Source organism: Grammomys surdaster, unplaced genomic scaffold, assembly GCF_004785775.1.
Source record: "Grammomys surdaster isolate TR1022 unplaced genomic scaffold, NIH_TR_1.0 344, whole genome shotgun sequence".
In the NCBI taxonomy this organism is placed as follows: domain Eukaryota; kingdom Metazoa; phylum Chordata; class Mammalia; order Rodentia; family Muridae; genus Grammomys; species Grammomys surdaster.
Genome location: NW_021604763.1, coordinates 1,499,553 through 1,525,107, shown reverse-complemented (window position 1 = coordinate 1,525,107; position 25,555 = coordinate 1,499,553). Strand labels below are relative to the sequence as shown.

Sequence of the window (25,555 nt, the reverse complement as noted above, 5' to 3'; positions counted from 1 at the left end):
GGGAGGGAGGGAGGGAAGGAGGAAGGAAGGAAGGAAGGAAGGAAGGAAGGAAGGAAGGAAGGAAGGAAGAAAGGAAGGAAGGAAGGAAGGAAGAAAGAAAGGAAGGAAGGAAGAAAGAAATGCACCAAAACCACTGGGAGAAGTGGAGAAATTAATTGTGTATTAGATTATGTCATTGTATTGTATTATAAAATTCCTTAGTATTATCATCGCACTAAGGTTATATAAAATAAAGTTCCCTTTTCAGAAGTTATGTGCTGAAGTTCCTTCCAGTGACATAACATAATGTCTGCAACTTACTGTAAAATGTCAGGACAAAGAGCACATGTAGATTAATATATTAGAGACAATGAAATCAATAACTGTGGCTATGTGTTAATGCAACTAAGTCTAAGCAACAAGAATATGAGTATTCATTGTATTATTTCCCCAAAATTGTAGGTTAAAATAGTTTTTTAAAATACTGGGTAATAATGACATGTTTCAAGGCAGAGGCCAAGAAGATTCTGTACTTTTCCACCACCTGGCCCCTCTTACCCCCTCTCCTTGTAAAACATGCTATAAAAAAGCATTTCATGTTCAAAAAAAAATTAAAAAAAAATAAATAAAAGGGATGGCTAGATAAAAATAAATAAATAAATAAACTTAGCAAACATCAAAAAAAAAAAAATACTGGGTAATAGGGCTGGAGAGATGGGTCAGTGGTTAAGAGCACTGACTGCTCTTCCAGAGGTCTTGAGTTCAATTCCCAGCAACCACATGGTGGCTCACAATCATCTGTGATGGGATCCGATGTGTGTCTGAAGAAAGCAATAGTGTACTCACATAAAATAAATAAATAAATCTTTTTAAAAAAATACTGGGGAATAGAGAGGATCACAAACATAAGTTTTTCCTTTTTCCTTATAATATATGAGATTAGTCTATGGAAGGGCACATAAAAATAGCAGTATAAAGGGAACCAGGAGACAGGAAGGTATGAGATAGAGAAAAACCATACATGTAGTGAGAGATACTTCACTGAATGCATATTGTTGTACCTTAAAATTTATCTAAACATATAAGTATGTGTATTGAAGAAATTAATAAAATGAACTAAAGTTCAAGCAAAAATACCAAATGTGCTGTAATAAGATTATATCGGTTTTCTTATGAACTTCTAAAGAAATAAACAGTAATGACTATTCAAACAGTTATACTGATCATTTCTTTGTTCTAATCTTAGTAAACTGTCAAAATTACTGCTGCAGAGAAGAGATGAGGTAGGAGAAGTATGTTTTATTCAACCACTCACCCAGGTGGGCATGTCCTCACCAACAGGCTCACAAAGACAAACATTGCTACTGGAAATGTCTAAATGTAAGTGTGTGGGAAAGAGACCAAGGCCCATAATACTGCTACACTTCCACTACCAACTCCATCAAATCACCAGGATCCTGTCTGTCAGTTGCCATCATGGGACCTGGATCAATACCAACCTGAGGGCCCGACGCTCTGGATAATCAAGGTCGTAACTCTGCATAGAGTCATTGCAAGAGTCACGGGAACTGCCTTGAAGAAATAGCTGCTGTGGCAATCGCACTGGCACAGGGAACTGGTGCACAGAAGCGTTGGGCTGGGTGGTTGTGTGATAAGGAGGTGGGGCACTATTGCTGGTCTCACTGCGGTAGTCACTGTCCCGGTCATCAACGGCACTGTCAGGGTCTTCGAAGCCTGCGGAAAACACATAGACCAACCACCCAAGTTTTATGTAATTTTTCAGATTGTTTCCTGTTTCTAACTTAGGTAGCTATACATCTGAAACTTAAAAGTAAGAGTAAAAACTGAGCTGCACAGAAGTTCAGGGACATCAAAAGGGTCTGTCTCCTTGTCATGAGATAAGGACATGACAGTTTCATTTTACTGTTGATTCTTAGAGGAACATCTAAATTGCATTTTCCCAATGCAAAATTCTCTGGAATTCTGCTTCCAGTTTTCTAGATAGCGTGACCTAATTAAGCTCTGCTTTAAAATATCTCCCAGAGATTCTGGGTCTCTGTGGTTATCAAAGGGGAAAGAGCAAAGGGGAAAATGTCTTTTCCATGTCTTAGAAGAAAATATATTTTAATTTTAATTTAAAGTTTGTCTGGAGTTTACAGCCTTTAAAGTGCATGGACTGAGCCAAATAAGCATGCCTATCAGAAGCTGGACCTAGAATCAGGACAGCTGTGCTCAGGGCTTTTGTATCAATCCAAAGGCTCCCAGTGCAGCTCAAGAACAGCAGCAGAACTGCCTTGCTGTAATACAAGTTTCCCTAATAATTCCTATCAAGAGTCTATACCCTGTGCTCAGAATTCCTATCCTGAGTGCGGATTGAGAGAAGCAGAAAACATATCCAGACTCTCATTTGACAATGCAATAGTGATCAAATTAGTTTTGCTTTTAAAACAAGAAACAACTAGCTAGATTTTCTTAATGATAACTAAAACACCATCACCAATAAAAACTGTGTTTGGAAAGGATTGAACCTAACAGTATATAAACCACATTACAGAGAAGCCGTATCTGATACTATACCCATATGTGTATGATTAACAAGGTCCCACATATCCTTTTTTGCCAAGTTCCTATTTGGCTCACAGTGAAGAAAAGGAACATTCACCATTCCCAAATGGCAATACTTTTAGCACATAACGGGTATAACTGTAATTTTGAAAGATAATCTCAGTAGCAGTGTAGGCTGAAGAAATCTCCCAAAGACTGTAAGATCAAATTTACACTTGAGCAGAAAATCCTAGTTTGGTTCATAGAGCAGAAATGACAAAGACCCAATGAACTCAAACATACAAACAAAAATGCAGACAAGAACTGATGAAACACACTGCTATAACTCTAAACCTTGCAAGGTAGAAGCAAGAGGATTAGGAATTCAAAGCCATTCTCATCTATATAGGAAGTTCAAAACCAGCCTGGGCAATGTGAGCTGTCAAGTATTGGCCAGAAGAACTTAATCTTGGGTTGGAACAAGGATATCAAGTTTAAAAAAAAATTCAGAATTCCCCTACACTGGGGCATCGAGCCTCCACAGGATGAAGGGCCTCCTCACCCACTGATGCCAGATAAGGCAATCCTCTGTATCTACATATGCAGCTGGAGCCATGGGTGCCCCTCCATGAGTATTCTTTGGTAAGTAAGTTAAGGTTCTGGAAGCTCTGGGGGGTCTGGTTGGTTGATATTGTTGTTCTTCCTATGAGGTTGCAAACCCCTTTAAGCTCCTTCAGTCCTCCTTGAAAGGGTGGGGGGAGAATGGGATAGGGGGTTTGTGGAGGGGAAACTGGGAAGGGGGATAACATTTGAAATGTAAATAAATAAAATAAGCAATAAAAAGAAGTGAGATAAAAATTTTTTTTTAAACTTCAGGAAAACACAGGCAGTGAAAAGGACTCCAGGGCTTCAATGTTAGTCTACAGATAACGTGAGTAAGAAAGAAACACATTTGAGCACTGAAGCGAATTAAAAATCAAGGGAAAGGTAAACCCTTCAGCTTGAATAAAACGTGGTTTAGTGTATTGGGCACAGCCTCTATGACTTACCCCTCAGTGCCATGTGACCTAGAGAAGAAAACAGCTTTACAGAAAAAGAACAACTGCTGAGTGCAAGTTTGACTATCACCTAGCCAAAGGAACTTGTGAGCTAGTTTAAGGACAAAAATTATAAAATAACCAGTTGCGGTGACACATGCCCAAGATTGAGGCCTGATCTATATAAAAGAACTCTGAGCCAGCCAGGGCTACATAGTGAGGTCATGTCTCAAAAAGTATAAAGAAAAATACTTTTTTTTTAAATGGAAAAGCCCCTGGTAAAGTTTATTTGAAAGATGGAAAATTAAAAGGCCAGCAATAGCTGCTCATTCAAATACTGGATGCCTACACATAGAAGTCTAAACAACACAGAAGATTTAGAATACATGTTGGCGTAATAGGAGAATAAAAATATGGGTCAAATACTGAATTTTTACTCAAGGAAGTTACTACATGAGAACACTGTAACCCAGGCACTATACGGACAAGTTTGAGGCCTGGTCTATATAAGAGCGTTCTGAGCCAGCCAGGGCGACAGAGTGAGGCCTTGAAAGGCCTTGAAAGGAAATAAGTTCACTTCCGATGGGGAAGGAAGAAAAACTTTAGGGACACGGCTTCAAAGAACCACAGCTTTTCAGTAGGTAAAAGTGGAGGGGGAAGGGAACAACTGCCAGAGTTCAAATAAGAAAGATGGCATAATGAATATATATGTGTATACACTCATGTTCTAGAATATGTATATCCTAAGAAAAATTTGGTACTTCACTCAGCATGTACATGAAAGGCAATAATAGAAAATAAATGTAGCCTAGGTAAGATAATTTAACCTGTGGCAGGATGGTCTTCCAACCTCACAGGAAACACTCAAGAAAACTGAATGAAATACTCAACACTGCACCTCTCTGGTATGTAGTCCTCTTAAATCCTGAATACCACTAGAACTTTGCTGGCCAGAGAAAAAATAAAAGAGAACTTATATGTATTCTTTGTGACTTATTTTCTTTATTTTTCTTGTATTTTTTAATTGGATATTTTATTTACATTTCAGATGTATCTCCTTACCCCATTCTCTGCCACCACCACCACCCCCCCTCCCCCCCCCCCCCGCCCAGGAACCACCATCCCATCGCCCCTCCTCCTGCTTCTCTGCAGATGTGCTCCATCTACCCTCCCACTCCCACCTCCCCATCCTCGAATTCCCCCACACACAGCGTCCAGCCTTCATGGGACCAAGGATCTCCTCTCCCACCTATGCCCGACAGGGCCCTCCTTCCTTACATATACAGCTGGAGCCATGGGTCCCTTCCTATGTGCTCCCAGGCTGGTGGCTTAGAACCTGGGAGCTCTGGTTGGTTATTATTGTTCTTCCCATGGAACCGCAAACCCTTTAAGCTCCTACAGTCTTCACTCTAACTCCTCCATTGGGAACCCCTTGATCAGTTCAATGGTTAGCTGTGAGCATCAGCCTCTGATTATGTCAAACTCTGGCAGACCTCTAAGGACACAGTTATATCAGGCTCCTGTCAGCATGCACTTCCTGACATCCAGATCAGCATCTACCCTTATTGACTGCACATGGGATGCATACCCAGATGGAATAGTCTCCAGACAGCCCCTCCTTCAGATTCTGTCCTACACTTTGTCTCCATATTTGCTCCCTTGAGTATTTTGTTACTCCTTCTAAGAAGGACCGAAGCGCCCCGACTTGGTCTTCCTTCTTCATGAGCTTCATGTGGTCTGTGAGTTGAATCTTGTGTATTTCAAGCTTCCACCTATGGTCACCTGATCTTTGACAAAGGAGCTAAAACTGTCCAGTGGAAAAAGGACAGCATTTTCAACAAATGATGCTGGTTCAACTGGAGGTCAGCATGTAGAAGAATGAAAATTGATCCATTCTTATCTCCTTGTACAAAGCTCAAGTCTAAGTAGATAAAGGACCTCCACATAAAACCAGATACACAGAAACTAATAGAAGAGAAAGTAGGGAAGAACCTCGACTACTTGGGCACAGGGTCCTGAACAGAACACCAATGGCTTATGCCCTAAGATCAAGAATTGACAAATGGGACCTCCTAAAATTGCAAAGTTTTTGTAAGGCAAAGGACACTGTCAATAGGACAAAACGGCAACCAACAAATTGGGAAAAGATATTTACCAATCCTATATCTGATAGAGGGCTAATATCCAATATATACAAAGAACTCAAGAAATTAGACTCCAGACAACCAAATAACCTTATTTAAAAATGAGGTATAGAACTTAACAAAGAATTCTCAACTGAGGTGATTTACTTTTTCAACTTAACATTTCTGATCTTTCTCAGGCTGTTTGGAGCAGTTCTCTAGCAGGACACAAGCCACAGAAAGTACTTAAGACATTCCAATGACAATGACCATATAACTCGGACCATCCATTGGCTGGGTGCCACTGAGGCTGGTTCTGGCCCTGTCCAATGGACAAAGTCAGCCCAGAGAGGAACATTCTATTAGAAAAAACTGGCTGCCTGTTCACCAACCTCAAGAACAAAGGTGGATTTTAGTGTAGGTAGAATGCTTCAAGGAAAAGTCAAACCATGGCTGCTGTTTCTCATTTCCTAAGATGACATTTGGCTAGACTAACAAACCAGAAACAGAAGTCTATGCTGCAGATCTTCCCAGCTTTATCATCACAAGACCACACTAAATGCACAGCAGTAATCCTGTCTCTAGTTCAGCTCAGAATAAACCTTCTTCTGGTCATAGCAGCCCTATGTCAGGAGACCAACAGTGCCAACACTAAAGGCTGATGGCACCACTGTGCTTAGGAAATAGTTCAGTAGTCCTATTAACTGCAACTTTGTTGTTTAACTCTAACTCAAAATCACTCTCCTCTCTTCCCTTCTTCTCGTTTTTCTCCTGCTCCCTACCCCACCCTGCCATCATTTAAATAGGAGAGGAGAACTGAATTACATGTACTGATATGCATGAATATCTAGCTTCATAGCTGAGAGAGAAAACATTAAAAGGAAAAAAAATAAACTGGGTTGGCAAGATGACTCAGTGGGTACAGGCACCTGATGACCTACCTGAGGTTCAATCCTTGAGCTCTACATGCTGGAAGGAAAGAATCAACTCCTACAGGTTAGCCTCTGACCTCCACACTCCCACAATACATGCATGTTTATATGCCACACTTAGTTGGGCATGTGTATATATGCACACACACACACACACACACACACACACACACACACATATATATGAAAAAGGTCTGGAAAATGATAAGGAATTGAAATGCTTACGTACTCTGATGCTCTCCCCAGCCCAAATAGGTCCAGTGACCTAAGAAAACCACAAAGAAGAAGCAAAAGAAGTATGACAGATATAATTTTAGTAGGAATTAAAAATAGAAGATCATTTCTCCCTCCCACCAATCCTTAGATATCTTATCATTCTCCTGCCTACTCTATTGGTAGGCCACAAGCTTTACATTACAGAATGTCTACCTTCTAAAAAACATGAGGCAAATCTATACACTACTTTGGCTCTCTGCTGTTTACTAAAGAACAAGATTGCTGATTTGCTGCTGTTCAAATCCCTTCTAGGTCTCTCAGAATAATATCATCATTCAGGAGCTCATATGTCTTTGCTTAGTCAAAACAAAATCTTGATCTCCTGTCTCAAAGAAGCATTTCCATGTGTCCACACTCTCTAAGCTTGGGCCGACCAAAGATATTATAAGAAGCTCGACTATCTTAACATGTACAAAGGGGTGATCATCCATCTGAGATCCACTCCTGCTACTCGCTAGAGAGGATGGTTTAAAAGTGGGGCAGACCAATGTTTAGCTCTTAAAAACTTATCCTCTAATTTTCTAATATATTTTAAAAAATACCCTAGCATATTGTATTTTCAGAGAAAAGCACCTTTCCTGAATTACATATAGCATCTTAATTAAGATTATCAACATACAAACTTTGAAATAAAAGCATTTTCTATCCACTTTTAAAGCAAAAAGTAAAAAAAAAAAAAAAAGTTAAATTTAAATCTTTTCCTATACCCAAACTGAATTTGGAACAAAAAACTAGATAAAGATCAGCAGTTAATCCTAGGAAAAAGGAAATAATTTAACTTCCTGATTGGGAACATAAGCTTTAAGCTAAAGCTCAACTCCCCTGGCTTTATTATCTACTAACAATGCGGTCTTGGAAACATCATTGCAGATACTTCCTCACCTGTAATATGAGAAAAACAAGACAAGTCCCTTTGTGTCATAAGGATTAGGTAAGGAAGCGCACAGCAAGTGCATAGTCCCTGGAATGTGATCAGCAGCTATCATTTGATGGTTATCAAAGTTGTCAGGTTTTTGTTTTTCTTATAGGTTCCTAATAAGTGGGTGACAGAAAGGAAACAACTCCTTGAACTATGCTCTCTGGCAGTGTTAAGATCCACAATGAAGATTCAATGTCTGGTCCAGAAGACTCAGATTTTTGGGCATGTGGCTATTTTGAAAGTAACACCCAAGATTCTGGGGGCATCAGCTGATGGCTCAGCTGGTTCTACTCACCTGAATGCCCTATGCTGAGCAAACATAACTACTACTGAGTCACAGGCTGTTTAGCTGATCACTTATAACCCCTTTCTTCCCTGGCATGTATGTCTCTGTTTACTGCTCAGGGATGATGGTACACTGGTTTGGTATGCCATTTAAATTTTTTTATAATTGAGTTTATTGCCTAGTCATGGGTAGGGGATAAAAAGAAAATTCTCCCAGGCTATAGTACTGTTGTCATGGCAACTGCTAGAGGGTAATTACCTTGTTTCCTTTTAAAAGAAATTTTTTAAAAAACCATAAATTGCTCCAGGCAAGTGATAAGGCTGTTTCTCACTAACTCTGAGCCCAAAGGCAGCTCTCCCTGCAGACATAGCTTCCTCCTAGAGCATTCCAAAACAGAACATAGTTTCTTCTACTTAATTAAGTATGTACCTATTACATAAAGAAATTGAATGTATAATCTGATCCCAGCTATCAGTACCATCCTAAACCTGAGGGGGATGGAGCATGCCAAACTTCTCATAAGCTATAATAATCCAGTCTCTGTTCTCATTACTTCAGCCCAATATCATTGTATCAAAAATAATGCTACTTTAATCAAGGAAGTTTCTGTCCCCAACCCCAAAACAAATCTCACTAGTTAATAGGACAATAATTAAGAATAGTTTTACTGTGAAAGCATCCAATCACAGGGCATCTTCAGTAGTTTTCAGAAATCAAGTAATGTTAAGAATGTGGAGTTATCTGGAATGCAATACAGAACTATTGTGTCTTTTAAGAGAAATGAAATAGGATCCAATGTTCTATTTCATAAAGAGAACTGTGGTGCAGTGTAGCCAATGGGACTGCTAGGGAAGCTGATGCACACATTCGTCAACAGCCTTAACTATGTATGTCACAGAGAGGATGGGAAGACATGGATAGATCCAGGAGACAGTTTGAAGGTAAAATCAATCAGGCTTGATGAGTAATTGAATAGCAAGCTTTTTAGCTTGAGCTAATAGATGAATGTAACATTAATCACTGAGAAGAAGTTTAAAAACAGAAGTTCGGGATGAGGGATATGATCAACTAAAAATTAGACATACTAACTCTGGTGTATCTATTGGATGCATTAATTGAATTTTGTTCAATATACAGCTAGGTATCTGACAAGAACACTCAAAAAAGAGATGGGGAGAAGAGATTTTGATGTTTTTAGAATTAAATTTCAAAGAAGAAATGGCTGTTTATGTTTTGTTCCTCTGTTGTATTGTGTCTAAGTAATACCTAATGAAAAGCTGAAGCTCAGGCGAGAAGGATCCCAGCAATTGCTATTCTAGCCTGATGACTTGAGTTTGATGCCTGGAACTCACACAAAAGTCAGATATGTTTGCTGGGATCTGTAATCCCAGCACTTCTATGGCAAAATGAAATGTGAAGAAGACAAGAGAGTCAGCTCAAAGCTGGGTTTTACAGCAGACGAGATGCCCTGCCTTAAAAAAAGATGGAAGGAGATAATTAACTCCTGAAAAGCTATCCTCTAAAACCTCTTACTATATACCATAGTAAGCACAGTCTCTTTGTCTCACACACACAAACAATAATATTAGTATTATTTGATGTTTAATGATATTTATTTAAATTTTATTAAAGTCATTAAATAATATTAAATTTTATTAAATAATATTTAATAATAATTACTATTTTTAAAGCAGAAACTCAAACAAATACTTATGAATGGGTGAATAAAAACAAAAATGTATATAAGAATACTGAGGCAGATTGCAAATAAAGACTAAAAAGGACAGCTGTGGCTATATCTCAGAAGTAGAATACTTAATTAACATGTACTTAACTTTCAGACAGAAAGAATGATCAAATGAACTGCTAGTCATGCTGGTACACACCTGTAATGACTGTAATGCTGTGTTTCAGCACTAAGAAGGCTGACGCAGGACGGTCACGAATTCAAGGCCAGCCTGGGATACTAAGTAAGACTGTTGTCAAGAAACCAGAGATGAGCCATATCCTGACCTATCCTAGAAAAACCCTCCCCGACAACCCTACACCCCAGAGCTGCAGATGGGAGCCTGGGGTACTCAGGACCCATCATCTGTCCAAACCCTGCCCTCTGGAATACCATTACCCCTCCGCCCCTTTCCTAGTCCTTTTGGCTAGGGGAGACTCCTAGGTTGTCTGCTCCCTGAAGACTCCACATCCTGACCCATCCTAGAGGAACCACTGCACTCAAGAGCAACAGGATTTCAGAATCCCAGAGGCAGCCTGAGTCACAGGAGCTCTTTCTACCCAGGAGCTCAGGATCACAGGATCACAGAGACAGCTGGACTCTGAGGAGTTCTGACACAAACAAGATAACTGGAAAGACAGGCTCCAATCAGAGACAGTGAGTGCAGGTAGAACTAGAGATAACCAGATGGCAAAAGGCAAGCGCAAGAACATAAGCAACAGAAACCAAAGTTACTTGGTATCATCCGAACCCAGTTTTCCTACCATAGCAAGTCGTGGACACCCCATCACACTGGAAAAGCGGGATCCACATTTGAAATCACTTCTCATGATGAAAAAACAAAAAAAGAATTGCAAGAAAACACAACCAAACAGGTAAAGGAATTAAAATCATTCAGGATCTAAAAATGAAAGTAGAAACAATAAAGAAATCTCAAAGGGAGACTACCCTGGAGATAGAAAACCTAGGAAAGAAATCAGGAGTCATAGACACAAGTATCACCAACAGAATACAAGATATAGAAGAGAGAATCTCATGTGCAGAAGATACCATGGAAAACATTGACACAGCTGTCAAAGAAAATGCAAAATTCAAAAAGCTCCTAACCCAACACATCCAGGAAACCTAGGACACAATGAGAAGACCAAACCTAAGGATAATAGGTATAGATGAGAATGAAGATTCCCAACTTAAAGGGCTAGTAAATATCTTCAACAAAATTATAGAAGAAAACTTTCCTAACCTAAAGAAAGAGTTGCCCATGAACATACAAGAATCCTACAAAACTCCATATAGACTAGACCAGAAAAAAAAAGTCCTCCCATCACATAATAATCAAAACATCAAATGCACAAAACAAAGAAAAAATATTAAAAGGTCAAGTAACATATAAAGGCAGACCTATCAGAATTACACAAGACTTCTCACCAGAGACTATAAAAGCCAGAAGAGCCTGGACTGACATCATACAGACCCTAAGAGAACACAAATGCCAGCCCAGACTACTATACCCAGCAAAACTCTCAATCACTATAGATGGAGAAACCAAGATATTTGATGACAAAACCAAATTTACACAATATCTTCCCACAAATCCAGCCCTACAAAGGATAACTGATGGAAAACTCCAATACAAGGAGGGAAACTACAACCTAGAAAAAGCAAGAAAGTAATCTTCCAACAAGCTCCAAAGAAGACAGCTACACAAATATAATTCTACCTCTAATAACAAAAATAACAAGAAGAAACAATCATTTTTCCTTAATATCTTTTAACATCAATGAACTCAATTCTCCAATAAAAAGACATAGACTAACAGACTGGACATGTAAACAGGACTCAGGATTTTGCTGAATACAAGAAACGCACCTCAGTGACAAAGACAGACACTACCTCAGAGTCAAAGGCTGGAAAACAATTTTCCAAGCAAATGATCCCAAGAAACAAGCTGGAGTAGCTATCCTAATATCGAATAGAATCAACTTCCAACCAAACGTTATCAAAAAAAAAAAATAAGGAAGGACACTTCATACTCGTCAAAAGAAAAGTCTACCAAAGTGAACTCTCAATTCTGAACATCTATGCTCCAAATGCAAGGGCACCCACATTCATAAAAAAAAAAAAAAAGCTTTACTAAATTTCAAAGCATACATTGCATCTCACACAATAATAGTGGGGGATTTCAACACCCCACTCTCAGCAACGGACAGATTATGGAAACAGACACTAAGAAGAGACACAGTGAAACTAACAGAAGTCATGAACCAAATGAATTTAACAGATATCTACAAAGCATTTCATCCTAAAACAAAAGAATATTAACTTTTTTCAGCACCTCATGGTACCATCTCCAAAATAGACCTTATAATTGGTCACAAAGCAGGCCTCAACAGATACAAAAAGACTGAAATAATCCCTTGCATCCTATCAGATCACCATGGACTAAGGCTGGTCTTCAATAATAACAAAAACAATAGAAAGCCCACATACACGTGGAAACTGAACAACACTCTACTCAATGATGACTTGGTCAAGGAAGAAATAAAGAACGAAATTAAAGGCTTTTTAGAATTTAATGAAAATGAAGGTTCGTCATAGCAAAACTTATGGGACACAATGAAGGCAGTGCTAAGAGGAAAACTCATAGCTCTAAGTGCCTACAAAAAGAAACTGGAGAGAGCACACACTAGCAGCTTGACAGCATACCTGAAAGCTCTAAAACAAAAAGAAGTAAATACACCAAAGAGGAGTAGACTGCAGGAAATAATCAAACTCAGGGCTGAAATCAACCAAATAGAAACAAAAAGAACTATACAAAGTATCAACAAAACCAGGAGCTAGTTCTTCGAGAAAATCTACAAGACAGATAAACCCTTAGCCAGACTAACAAGAGGGCAGAGACAGTATCCAAATTAATAAAATCAGAACTGAAAAGGGAGACATAACAACAGAAATGGAGGAATTTCAAAATATTATCAGGACCTATGGCTCCAGCTGTATATGTAGGGGAGGAGGGCCTTGTCGGGCACAGGTGGGAGAGGAGACCCTTGGGCCTCTGAAGACTGGATGCCACAGTGTGGGGGAATTCAAGGGTTGGGAGGTGGAAGTGGGTGGGTGGGTGTGGGCACATCCTCATAGAAGCAGGAGGAAGGGGGATTGGATAGGGGGTTCTAGGTGGGGGGGAAATGGGGAAAAAGGATAACATCTGAAATGTAAATAAAATATCCAATTAAAAAAATTATCAGCTCCTACTACAAAAGCCTATGTTTAACAAAACTGGAAAATCTGGATGAAATGGACAATTTTCTAGACAGATACCAGATACCAAAGTTAAATCAGGAGCAGATAAACCATCTAACAAGTCCCATAATCCTTAAAGAAATAGCAGCAGTCATTAAAAGTCTCCCTACCAAAAAAAAGAAAAAAAAAAAAGAAAAGAAAAGAAAGAAAAAAAAAAGCCCAGGACCAGATGGTTTAGTGCAGAATTCTATCAGGCCTTCAAGGAAGACCTAACACCAATTCTCTTCAAACTATTCCACAAAATAGAAACAGAAGGAAGACTACTCAATTTGTTCTATGAAGCCACAATTACGCTCATACCTAAACCACACAAAGACACAAAAAAGAAAGAAAACTTCAGACCAATCTCCCTTATGAATATTGATGCAAAAATGCTCAATAAAATTCTCGAAAACTAAATCCAAGAACACATCAAAACAATCATCCACCATGATCAAATAGGCTTTATCCCAGGAATGCAGGGATAGTTCAATATTCAGAAATCCATCAACATAATCTACTATATAAACAAACTCAAAAGAAAAAAAAAAACACATGATCATCTCACTAGATGCTGAGAAAACATTTGACAAAATTCAACATCCATTCATGGTAAAATGTCTTGGAAAGATGAGGAATTCAAGGCCCATACCTAAACATAGTAAAAGCAATTTACAGCAAATCAGTAGCCAACAAAAAACTAAATGGAGAGAAACTTGAAGCAATCCCACAAAAATCAGGGACTAGACAAGGCTGCCCACTCTCTCCCTACCTATTCAATATAGTATTGGAAGTCCTAGCCAGAGCAATTAGATGACAAAAGGAAGTCAAAGGGATACGAATAGGAAAGGAAGAAGTCAAAATATCACTATTTACAGAGGATATGATAGTATACTTAAGTGACCCCAAAATTTCCACCAGAGAACTCCTAAACCTGATAAACTACTTCAGCTAAGTGGCTGGATATAAAATCAACTCAAAGCCAGGCAGTGGTGGCGCATACCTTTGATCCCAGCACTTGGGAGGCAGAGGCAGGCGGACTTCTGAGTTCGAGAGTTCGAGGCTAGCCTGGTCTACAGAGTGAGTTCCAGGACAGCCAGGGCTACACAGAGAAATTCTGTCTCGAAAAACAAAAAACAAAAATAAAATAAAATCAACTCAAACAAATCAGTAGCCTTTCTCTACTCAAAGAGTAAACAGGCTGAGAAAGAAATTAGGGAAATGACATCCTTCACAATAGTCACAAATAATATAAAATACCTTGGTGTGAATCTAACCAAGAAAGTGAAAGACCTGTATGACAAGAACTTCAAGTCTCTGAAGAAAGAAATCGAAGAAGATGGAAAGATCTCCCATGCTCATGGATTGGCAGGATTAATATAATAAAAATGGCCATCTTGCCAAAAGCAATCTACAGATTCAATGCAATCCCCATTAAAATCCCAACTCAATTCTTCACAGAGTTAGAAAAGGAAATTCTCAAATTCATATGGAATAACAAAAAACCCAGGATAGCGAAAACTATTCTCAACAATAAAAGAACTTCTGGAGGAATCACCATCCCCGACTTCAAGCTGTACTACAGAGCAATAGTGATAAAAACTGCATGGTATTGGAACAGAGACAGGCAGGAGGATCAATGGAATAGAATAGAAGACCCAGAAATGGACCCCCATACCTATGGTCACTTGATATTTGACAAAGGAGCTAAAACTGTCCAGTGGAAAAAGGACAGCATGTTCAACAAATGGTGCTGGTTCAACTGGAGGTCAGATGTAGAAGAATACAAATCGATCCATTCTTATCTCCTTGTACAAAGCTCAAGTCCAAGTGGATAAAGAACATTCATATAAAACCAGATACACAGAAACTAACAGAAGAGAAGGTGGGGAAGAGCCGTGAAAAACTTGGGCACAGGGTAAAAGTTCCTGAACAGAACACCAATGGCTTATGCTCTAAGACCAAGAATTGGCAAATGGGACCTCATACAATTGCAAAGCTTCTGTAAGGCAAAGGACACTGTCAATAGGACAAAACAGCAACCAACAAATTGGGAAAAGATCTTTACTGATCCTATGTCCGATAGAGGGCTAATATCCAATATACACAAAGAACTCAAGAAATTAGACTCCAGACAACCAAATAACACTATTTAAAAATGGGGTTCAGAGCTAAACAAAGAATTCCCAACTGAAGAAACTCAAATGGCTGAAAAGCACCTAAAGAAATGTTCAATATCCTTAGTCATCAGGGAAATATAAATCAAAACAACCCTGATATTCCACCTCACACCAGTCAGAATGGCTAAAATCAATAACTTAGGCGATAGCTGATGCTGATAAGGATGTGGAGAAAGAGGAACACTCCTCCATTGTTGGTGAGATTGAAAGCTGGTAGAATCACTTTGGAAATCAGTTTGGTGGTTCCTCAGAAAGTTGGACATAGCATTACCTGAGGACCCAGCTATACCACTCCTGGGCATATACCCAGAAGATGCTCCAACATATAACAAAGACACATGCTCCACTATGTTCATAGCAGCCTTATTTATATTAGCTAGAAGCTGGAAAGAACCCAGATGTCCTTCATCAGAGGAATAGATACAGAAAATGTGATACATTTACACAATGCAGTATTACTCAGCTATTAAAAACAATGAACTCATGAAATTCTTAGGCAAATGGATGGAACTAGAAAATATCATCCTGAGTGAGGCAACCCAGACACAGAAGAACACACATGGTATGCACTCACTGATAAGTGGATATTAGCCCAAAAGCTTGAAATAACCAAAATACATCTCACAGACCACACTAAGCTCATGAAGAAAGAAGAAGACCAAACTGTGGGTGATTTGGTCCTTCTTAGAAGGAGTAACAAAATACTCATGGGAACAAATTTGAAGACAAAGTGTAGGACAGAAACTGAAGGAGGGGCCATCCAGAGACTGTTCCACCTGGGTATCCATCCCATGTGCAGTCACCAAAGGCAGACTCTGATGTGGATGCCAGGAAGTGCATGCTGACAGGAGCCTGATATAGCTGTCTTAGAGGTCAGCCAGAGCCTGGCATATACAGAGGTGGAAGCTCACAGCTAACCATTGAACTGATCATGGGGTTCCCAATGGAGGAGTGAGAGAGAAGACTGTAGGAGCTGAAAGAGTTTGCGGCCCCATGGGGAAAGTGACAATACCAACCAACCAGAGCTCCCAGGGTCTAACCCACAAGCCTGGGAAAACATAGAGAGGGACCCATGGCTCCAGCTATATATGTAGGGGAGGATGGCCTTGTCAGGCATAGGTGGGAGAAGAGATCCTTGGTCCCATGAAGGCCAGGATGCCCCAGTGTGAGGGAATTTGAGGGCAGGGAGGTGGGAGTGGGTAGGTGGGTGGGAGGGTGGGTGGGGACACATCCTCACAGAAGCAGGAGGAAGGGGGATGGGATGGGGGGCTTCTGGGTGAGGGGAATGGGGAAAGAGGATAACATCTGAAATGTAAATAAAATAACCAATTATAAAACAAACAAACAAACAAAAAACAAAAGAAACCAGAGATGATATGGGGGAGGAGCTACAGAGAAGAACCATAACAATCACCTTTTAAACAAGAAGGAAGAAGAGGGAGAGAACAACTTCAGTGACTGATGGTACTAAGTGTCTGTGAGGTCCTGAAGACACTGAAGCTCTTACACATTTCTAGCAAGAATGCAAAGGGCAGAACATACTAGAGAATGCTTTTTGGCATTTCTGGTAAGGTTATACACGCATCATACTATCCAGTCATATCCCTACTTGATTTTTATCCAAAAGAAACAAAAACACACTCACATAAAAATCTATACAGGAATGTTTGGAGTTGCTTGTTTCTGTTTTTAGAATCACAAAAACTGGAAATAGAAATGTCCTTCAACTGACAAATGGGTAAATAAACTGGCACACTCACTCAGAGTAGTATATTAGTCAGGAGTAACACGGGATGAACCACTGCCACACGTAGGTGTATCTCAAAGACATTACAAGTTAAAGACGACAGACTCAAACAGCTAAGTACTGTGTGATTCCATTTATATGCTATTCCAAAAGAAGCAATACTGTAGATACAGAGATCAGTAGTTGCAATGGGCTAAGAGTGGAAGAGGCTGACTACAAAGAGGTAAAGGAATTTTGGGAGATCAGAAAACTGCTGTATATCTCAACTATGGTGGAGATTACAAACTATGGATAGCTTAAATTTTTAACAACATATGCCAAAAGGCAAAGTTTACTATATATAAATTACACATTAATAGGTAAGTCTTTTGTACTGGGTATGGTAGTGCATGCCTTTAGTCCTAGCACTCAGAAGGCAGAGAGGCAGGTGGATCTCTGAGACTGAGGCCAGCCTGTTCTACAAAGCGAGTCCCAAGATAGCCAGGGCTACACAGTGAACCCTGTCTCAACCCCCTCTTCCAAAGTCTTTTGAAACAAGTAGAAGAGTTTACCAGATTCTGCAAAGACGTCATGTAGACAGTACATCGGTCAGCAGAAATAAACAGTAAGCAGTAACTTCTATGAGAAATTTGAATGAATAAAAACTACAATAAAGACTTTATGAAGTAGAAGGAAGAGGCATCAAAAGTTCCCACAATTTATTCAGTAAAATGCCAAATGTGAGCAGAGAAGAAAAGCTATTACCTCTCACAGGATGCCAAAGAGAAAACAAGCAACAAAAGACAGTAGCCAAATGTACTACAGAAACAAATTAGTAATATTCTCTTCACTGGACATTCACACAAGCCAAGTGTGCATAAAAATAACTATTTTAATTAACATGATAATGTTATCCCTTCTGGAGTGCCTTCAATCTTTTCTGCTCACATGTTTAACAGAGGAAGAGTCAATCCCTCCCTGGTTCAGTGGCACTCCTTACAGAGTCTTGTAAACTAGTTGGCACGCTCTAAGAGACCAGAAAATCACACCATTTTTGCTGCTTTCATACTCAATACAACACTGAACATTTCTTGAACTAAAAGCATAATTATATAACATTTCTCTAGCCAAAATGAGGAATACTGTTGTCACATGCCAAGCAAATCTCTAGCAGATATCAACTGGTGTCCTATAACTTGATTCAAATTTGATACAATCCAGTTGGATTGTACAACATCAGATTGCCCAGGTAAAGTCAATTCACAAAACTTCTGCCCCACCTCAGACATAAATCGCAAGTCCCAGGCACATACTTTCGACAAATCAGATAGACACTGGGACTGACATTATCCCTGGTTTAGCTTTATTTGCCAGGATGACTAAAGAAAACAGTGCAGACATTACTTATTATACCAGTTTTAATGAAGAATATTATAAAGTATACAAATGAACAGCCAGATGAAGTAATAGTTAAGACAAGATCTCAAGGGGTCCTGAGAATTAGATCACCTTCCCAATATGTAGATGTTTGTACCAATGGTGAGGTTCTCCAAATCTATATATAGCTTGAGGATTTTTATAAATGCTCCATCATAAATATATAACCAATAAGTTCAATCTCCAGTCCCCTAAAGCATGCTGGGGCAAAAGTTGCTAAGCTCCTGACATAGCTTAGTCTTTTTGATGACCAATTCCCCATCCAGAAGCCCCCTGGAGGCACCTCCTTAGAGTAAGATATTCCTAATTCCCAGGATATCCTGCGAGACTGAGAGCCTTTGTCAGAAACCAGAAACAAAGAAATAAATACATATTTTTTTCTTCCTATAAATCACAACACAAGTCCTCACTGATGATATTGTGTTTATAATGTTAAAAGCTCTCTGATATAGAATCATTAGCAAGTGTACCTTAAAATCTAAAACTGCTTAATTCCCAACAATGCAAAACCAGAAACCACAGACCCATTCCTAAAACTCCATTTTTACTTCCTCTTCTGATGTCTCATCTGTCAATGCTTAGGAAATTTAACTGGAGTCTCCTTCCTCTTAGCCTTCCTCAGATGTCTGAATGTCCCTATGAAGACTTTGCATGTCCCCCATATAACTTTGTACCTGATTTATTACAGATACTTTGCTAGACCTACAGGCTTCTAATCACTGTCCCACTCAACCTACTTAGCATACAACTAGATTCAGAAAAAGTAGTCTCACTTCTAGTCACATATTGCCCTGTTAATAATTTATGACAGGCTATTCAGTATTTCTCTCCATGGCTTTAAAGTCAAATAAATATAAAATCTCAGTGGAGCTCAGTCTCCCCAAACTTTAGTCTCCCATGTTTTAGTTCCTCAGAGATAGGTGCTGTCTCAGTCCTCACGGCCAGCAACAGCCTGACTTCCTCCACTTGCTCCCTTCTAAAGCTGAAGCATACGTCTGCTCTTTGTGTCAAGCAAAGTATTCTGGTTTTGGAACCGGACAAACCTGGGTTCAGTGCAGTCACTTACTGCCTATGACATCTTAGACTGGAACTGTCTCTCTACTTGTTTCCTCATTCATTAAAAGTAATGGTTAATACTTACTTCTCATGGCCACATAAGTATTGAAATATCACATATGAATCTACCATGGGAAATAATATATTTTCCCCAATACTCCTTCAACAATCGTTACCCTCAAACTCATTTAATTCTTCTTACACACTGTCCAATGTTTCTATTAACAAAATAAAAGCTGACAACTCCTTTAAAAGTTATACTTATATCTATAGCTACCACCTATATGACCCAGCCATTCTATCTCTTCTAGGCTTTCTAGGCTTGGGAGGCAGAGGCAGACGGATCTCTGTGAGTTTAGGCCAGCTTGATCTATAGAGCAAGTATGAGGACAATCAAGGCAACACAGAGAAAACCCATCTCAAAAAAAAAAAATTGAATCTCAGAATGCTAACATTCAATGAAAGCTGGACACAGAAAGAATGCACACTGTGTAATACACACAAAAAGAGGGCATAATTCTCAAAGTAAGTGTGGTTATACTTACATAAAACTCTAGAACAGCCAGGTGTGGTAGCATATACCTGTAACGCCAGCTAAAGTAGGAAGACTATGAGTCAGATGACATCCTAGACTATACACTGAAAAACTTTCCTCAAAAGAAATTTTTTCAGGATTGAAGGTATGATTCAGCATTTTTAAAAGCACTGGATCTTATTACAGAATTCACATAAAGTGTCTTACAACTTCCTGTAGCTCTAGTTCCAGAAGATCCAATACCCCTTCTGGCCTCTGTGGGTACGGCACATACACGGTACATAAACACTCGGGCAGAACACCATGTATACAAAATAAAAATAAATCTTTAAATAAAAATTTAGCTAAAGTAAAAGAATCAATGAAATGACTCCTAATGACATTCTGCTCTACTCATAGATCAGTGCCCTGTCCAGTCATCATCAGAGAGACTTCCTCCAGTAGCAGATAGGAGAGGGTCCAGAGACCCACAGCCAGACATTAAAGAGATTCTAAATTGGCGGTCTTCATTGGGTCCCTCCCCTTGGAGATAGGGAAACCCCAAAGAAGAGAAGGAGAAAAGACTGTAGGAGTCAGAGGGGATGGAGGACATCAAGAGAACATGGCCCACCAAATCAACAAAGCAGGGCTCATATGGGTTCACAGAGACTGAAGCAGCAAGCACAGAGCCTGCATGGTCGGCACCAGGTCCTCTACATATGTTATGGCTATTAGCTTGATGCTCTTGTGAGACTCCTAACAGTGAGAGTGAATATAGCTCTGACTCTTTTGCCTGTTCTTAAGACTTTTTCCTGCCTATTGGATTACTTTATCCAGCTTCAATGTAAAAGCTTTAGCCTTGTCTTACTGTATCTTGTTTTGGCCTGTCTGTCTGTTGTCTCTTGGTGACCTGCTCATTTCTGAAGGGAAATGGAGGAGGACTGGATCTGGGGGAGACAGAAGTTGCTGGGGGAGGGGGCAGCTAGGAGGAAACTATGGTGAGGATGTATTGTATGAAAGAAGAATCTATTTTCAAAAAAGTTAGAAACAACAAAAAATATAAAATCTCAAATCTACAGTGACAGGAAGCCGGTAATGTTGTCAGGAGATGGTGAGAGCATGAAGAAACAGATGAGAAGTTTTCGTATTCATTGTGGTGTGTCACTAGAAGTCAAAACTAAACTAATCAAATTGTGTTTTTTCCACAGTATGACATCATTATTATCTAACACAAATTAAAGACACTGACCTTACTGACAGTGACATGGGGACACAGGAAGGGATCAGGTACTGCTGAGCTTTCTTGTACCTTTTAATAGGAATATTCATTATTGTAGCTTTTGACAAAACAATCTAGCAACAAGTTAAGCTTTTGCCCTGCATTTGGGGCATCATGCATGTGCCCCACCAGGAAAGTGCTCAACTAAGCTGTATGACCTTAAATTAATCAAACTACATTATTAAAACAAGTTCATCTTTCATATATAAATTCTCAGTATACTTGTTTTCGTGGTGCTTGTCTTAGAATCTTATTATTTCATTGTTGGCCTTCATTTGATCTATCCTATCTACACTCTACAGGCTGCAAACTCCTAAAACATCAGACTAAAGTCTGTATGTTTGCTTGTATGTTTTGAGCTAGAGTCTTGGGTAATCCAGACTGGCTTCAAACTCACTGTGTACTAGAAGGTGATCTTAAACCCCTAATTGTCCTGACTCAGTCTCCCAAGTGCTGGGATTATGGGCATGCATAACCAAGCATAACTCAGAGCTAAGACTTACAGTCTCTGCCTTTGGGCTTCTCCCATGTTAGGCATAGAAATTCTATGCTGAAGAACAAATGAATAAAGTAGATTCTTCTTAAACTTAAGAACATTTGTTTTAATGAAAATTAGTCAAGGTTCTTGTTTAAAATACAGATTTGGGGGCTGGAGAGATGGCTCAGCAACTAAGAGCATATATTGTTTTTGTAGAGGTCCTGAGATCAGCTTCCAGTACAAACATGGGGCAGTTTACAACTGCCTGTAATTCTGGCAACAAGGTATCTGACACCCTATTCTGGACTCCATAAGCAACTGCATTCACACATGTATAAGCCCTCACACAGACACACATGCAAACACAAAATTAAAAATAAATGTATTTTTTTTTCTGAGACAGGATTTCTGTGTAGTCCTGGCTGTCCTGAAACTCATTCTGTAGACCAGAACCTTGAACTTTGGCCTTGAACTCAGAATTCTGCCTGCTCTGCCTCCTGAGTGCTGGGATTAAGGGTGTATACCACCACTGCATGGCTCTAAAGATAAAAATAGATTCCTAGATCCTGCTTTCAAAGATTGTGAGTCAAGAGGCTGGGAAAGGCTTAGGAATGTTGTTGTTGCTGTGTACCTTTCTTTAATGAACACTGATGACTTTATGCCAATAATTTTTAATTACATTTGAGAAAATAAGCAACAGAATTTCATCCATGAAAAAAGACTCCAGAGTCTCTCACATCAAAGCATAGTGTTCCTGTGCTAAAGGTGGAATGGGCCTATACCTACACTATGCTACTGAGGTGAAGACTCCTTCACTGTGATTACGCAATAGGTTTAAAAATGTCCAGCTGTTGAGCCAACACATGGGTCAGCAGCTGAGGTAAATAAAGAAGCTTGCCATCAACGATGAGACCAGAGTTTGAGCCCACTCTCACAAGTTGTCTCTGACCTCCCTTTATCTCAGGGTGACTGACTGGGATGCATCAACATACATTCCTCTAATTCTGAATATTTTTTCTTAAAGTTTAAAGTTCTTAAAAACAAAGTTTTTTATCACATTTCAATTTATTAATTTTGGATGCATGTGCATGTGTGTGGGCACACTTTCAGTACGGTGTCCGTGTGGAGGTCAGAGAACAACTTACAGGGCTCAGTTCTCTCTTTTTACCATGTGGATCCCAGGGTTGGAACTCAAGTTGGCAGGCTTGGAGGCATATGCCTTCATAGACTGAGTCATTTCACTGGCCCTGTGTTTCTTACCTTGTTTCTAGTGGCAATGTACAAATCAGAAATAGTCACATTAAAAAATAAGGTCGATAGTTACCTAACAAAACATCCCCAGGCAACTGTTACATCATCAATTAACAGCCTAGTGCTAGATGCTTTTTTCTGTGACTCTGCAATGCCAGAATATTTAAGACCCAGACTCTTAAGTGAAAGCCATCTGCCCATGCAATGACAGGATTCACCTATCAATTATCAAATTGTAGTAATTACCATATGGCTCAGAAAGGACATAAAATCAAGCAGTAAAAATTATTCCTTTCCCTTTTACCAGACAGTATCACAAGTACCACAGAACTTCTTTCTGTGGAAGAAACAATATGGAAAAATGATAGAAAAGAACCTATAATTTAAAAGTGCTTCAAACCAAGCATAAAAGAGTAACTAAAAAAAAAGAAAAACAAAGTATTGACCAACATTATTTATGAATATAGACATGAAGAACTTTTTTGTGTGTTTGTTTGTTTTTCGAGACAGGGTTTCTCTGTATAGCCCGGGCTGTTCTGGAACTCACTCTGTAGACCAGGCTGTCCTCGAACTCAGAAATCTGCCTGTCTCTGCCTCCCAAGTGCTGGGATTAAAGGCATGCGCCACCACTGCCCAGCAGATATGAAGAACTTAAAATGAAATTCAAGCACATCGATTCTAGCATTAAATATATTTAAAAAGCAGGGTATATTACATGAAGGCAATAATGATTTTAATAGAAACTAATTTATTCATCATAAATCCAAAGAAAATTCTCATGAAAAACTGAGTTAGTACTAAGGCATTATGAAATGTCCAATATCTATTTCTATTGTGATTTCTTTTTAACAACTTAAACCAAACTAGAGTTATCTAGAAAGAGGAACTTCAAGTAAATGCCTCCATCAGATGGTCTATAAGCAAGTCTGTAGGACTTTTTCTTGGTTAGTGGTTGATGTAGGAGGTCCCCATTCACTGAGGACAGTGCTAACCCTGGGCAAGTGGTCCTGGTGGGATAAAACAAAGCAGACTGAACAGTACAGTTTTTCCAGAACTTCTGCTACAGGTCCTGCCTCTATGTTTCTGCCTTGAGTTTCTGCCCTAAATTTCCTTCAGTGAACTACAAATGTAAGTTAAAATAAATCTTTATTTTCCCAAGCTGATTTTGGTTGTAGTCTTTACTATAGCAAGAGAAAGGAAACTAAGACAATTTCTTAATTTAAATATAAAAGTTCTACTGAAAGATAAGACACAGAAAAGCCCATGATGACGACTTGTACCATTGGAGAAAACAGTGAGCATACCCATATAATCAACACACAAATCCAGAATGAACATACCCAGAGCTTAGCAGAGCTCCTTCTACTACCCTGTGCTGTCAATATGAACCTTCAACTAGCTGCTTCCTGACTTAGGTTTTCCCTCGGGAACAATGCTAATTCTCTGACTTCTTTAAAGTCTTTGTTCAAACGTCACCTGCTCATGTTACTTAATGGCACCATTCATCCCTAATTCTAACATTACCAACGATGATCTACTCTTTTACTAGCCTGCTATCTACATGCTGTATGACTTTGTTAATCACTGTGGTCGCAGTCTATACTATGACTGAGGAAGTTTGTGTTTGTTTGATCCCTGATACATCTCAGGCACCTAGAACAGAACCTAGAATGCATGTGCCTCAAAATGTGCATAAACAAGGCATGGTCACTCACACCTGCAACCTGGCACTGGGAAGGCAGAGACAGGAAGACCTACAGAGGGAGACACTGTCTCAAACACTTAAAAATGGATACAAGAAACTGAAGCGTGGCTCAGTAGTAAAGCCTGTCTAGCACCTTTAGGGCCTAAATTCAAGCCTAAAAACCAAAAGATAAAAACACAGTAATACAAAACAAGCATAGACAAATGGAAAGAATTGAGAGGAAGGGGTTCAGTCAGGTAGAGGAGCCAGTGGGGATGAATGGCTAGGTATGACAAAACAACAGAGACAAATATATTTTAAATTTTCCAAATGTAACTGACAGTACCTAACAAAATGTAAGCCTATGTATAACAATGCACTTATTCAGTGAATAGTTACGGAGCATGGCTGCTCTCCACACACAAACATTTCCCCACTCATGAAAATTATGACTTAGAGAAGAAAACAAATTTTAATAATCATATATGCTAAGTATGGGCAATAAAATAAAGGTATAAGAATACAGAATAAGAGGGCTGGGTTGACGGCTCAATTGACAATGTACTTGTGATTCAAGCTTAAGGACCTAAATTTGATCCCCCAGAACTCACAGTTTGTTAAAAGCTGGAGGCTGGGGTGATAGCTTAGTGTAAAGTACTTGCCACACAAATGTGAGGGCCATGTATATGGGTCATCAGAACCAATGTAAAGTCAGGGGCTCTACTGCAAATACATCTGCAATGTACACTCCCCTGCATTCCTACAATGAGATGGGAGACAGAGAAAGAATTCTAGGTAATACACAGGCCAGCAAGTCTGGCATATGCACTAGTAACATAACAAATTCTT

The 25,555-nt window shown here is 39.3% G+C and overlaps 1 protein-coding gene across 1 annotated transcript in view; it reads right to left on the bottom strand.

Moving 5' to 3' along the window:
• Positions 1-25,555, bottom strand: part of LOC114630792 (protein unc-13 homolog B-like) — an 83,261-nt gene that overhangs the window by 17,926 nt on the left and 39,780 nt on the right. The window contains exons 5-6 of the mRNA XM_028779119.1: positions 6,845-6,880; positions 1,479-1,713 (exon numbers count right to left, since the gene is read on the bottom strand). Of these exons, the coding sequence (XP_028634952.1) occupies positions 1,479-1,713; positions 6,845-6,880 (271 nt within the window). The remainder of the gene's footprint in view (positions 1-1,478; positions 1,714-6,844; positions 6,881-25,555) is intronic.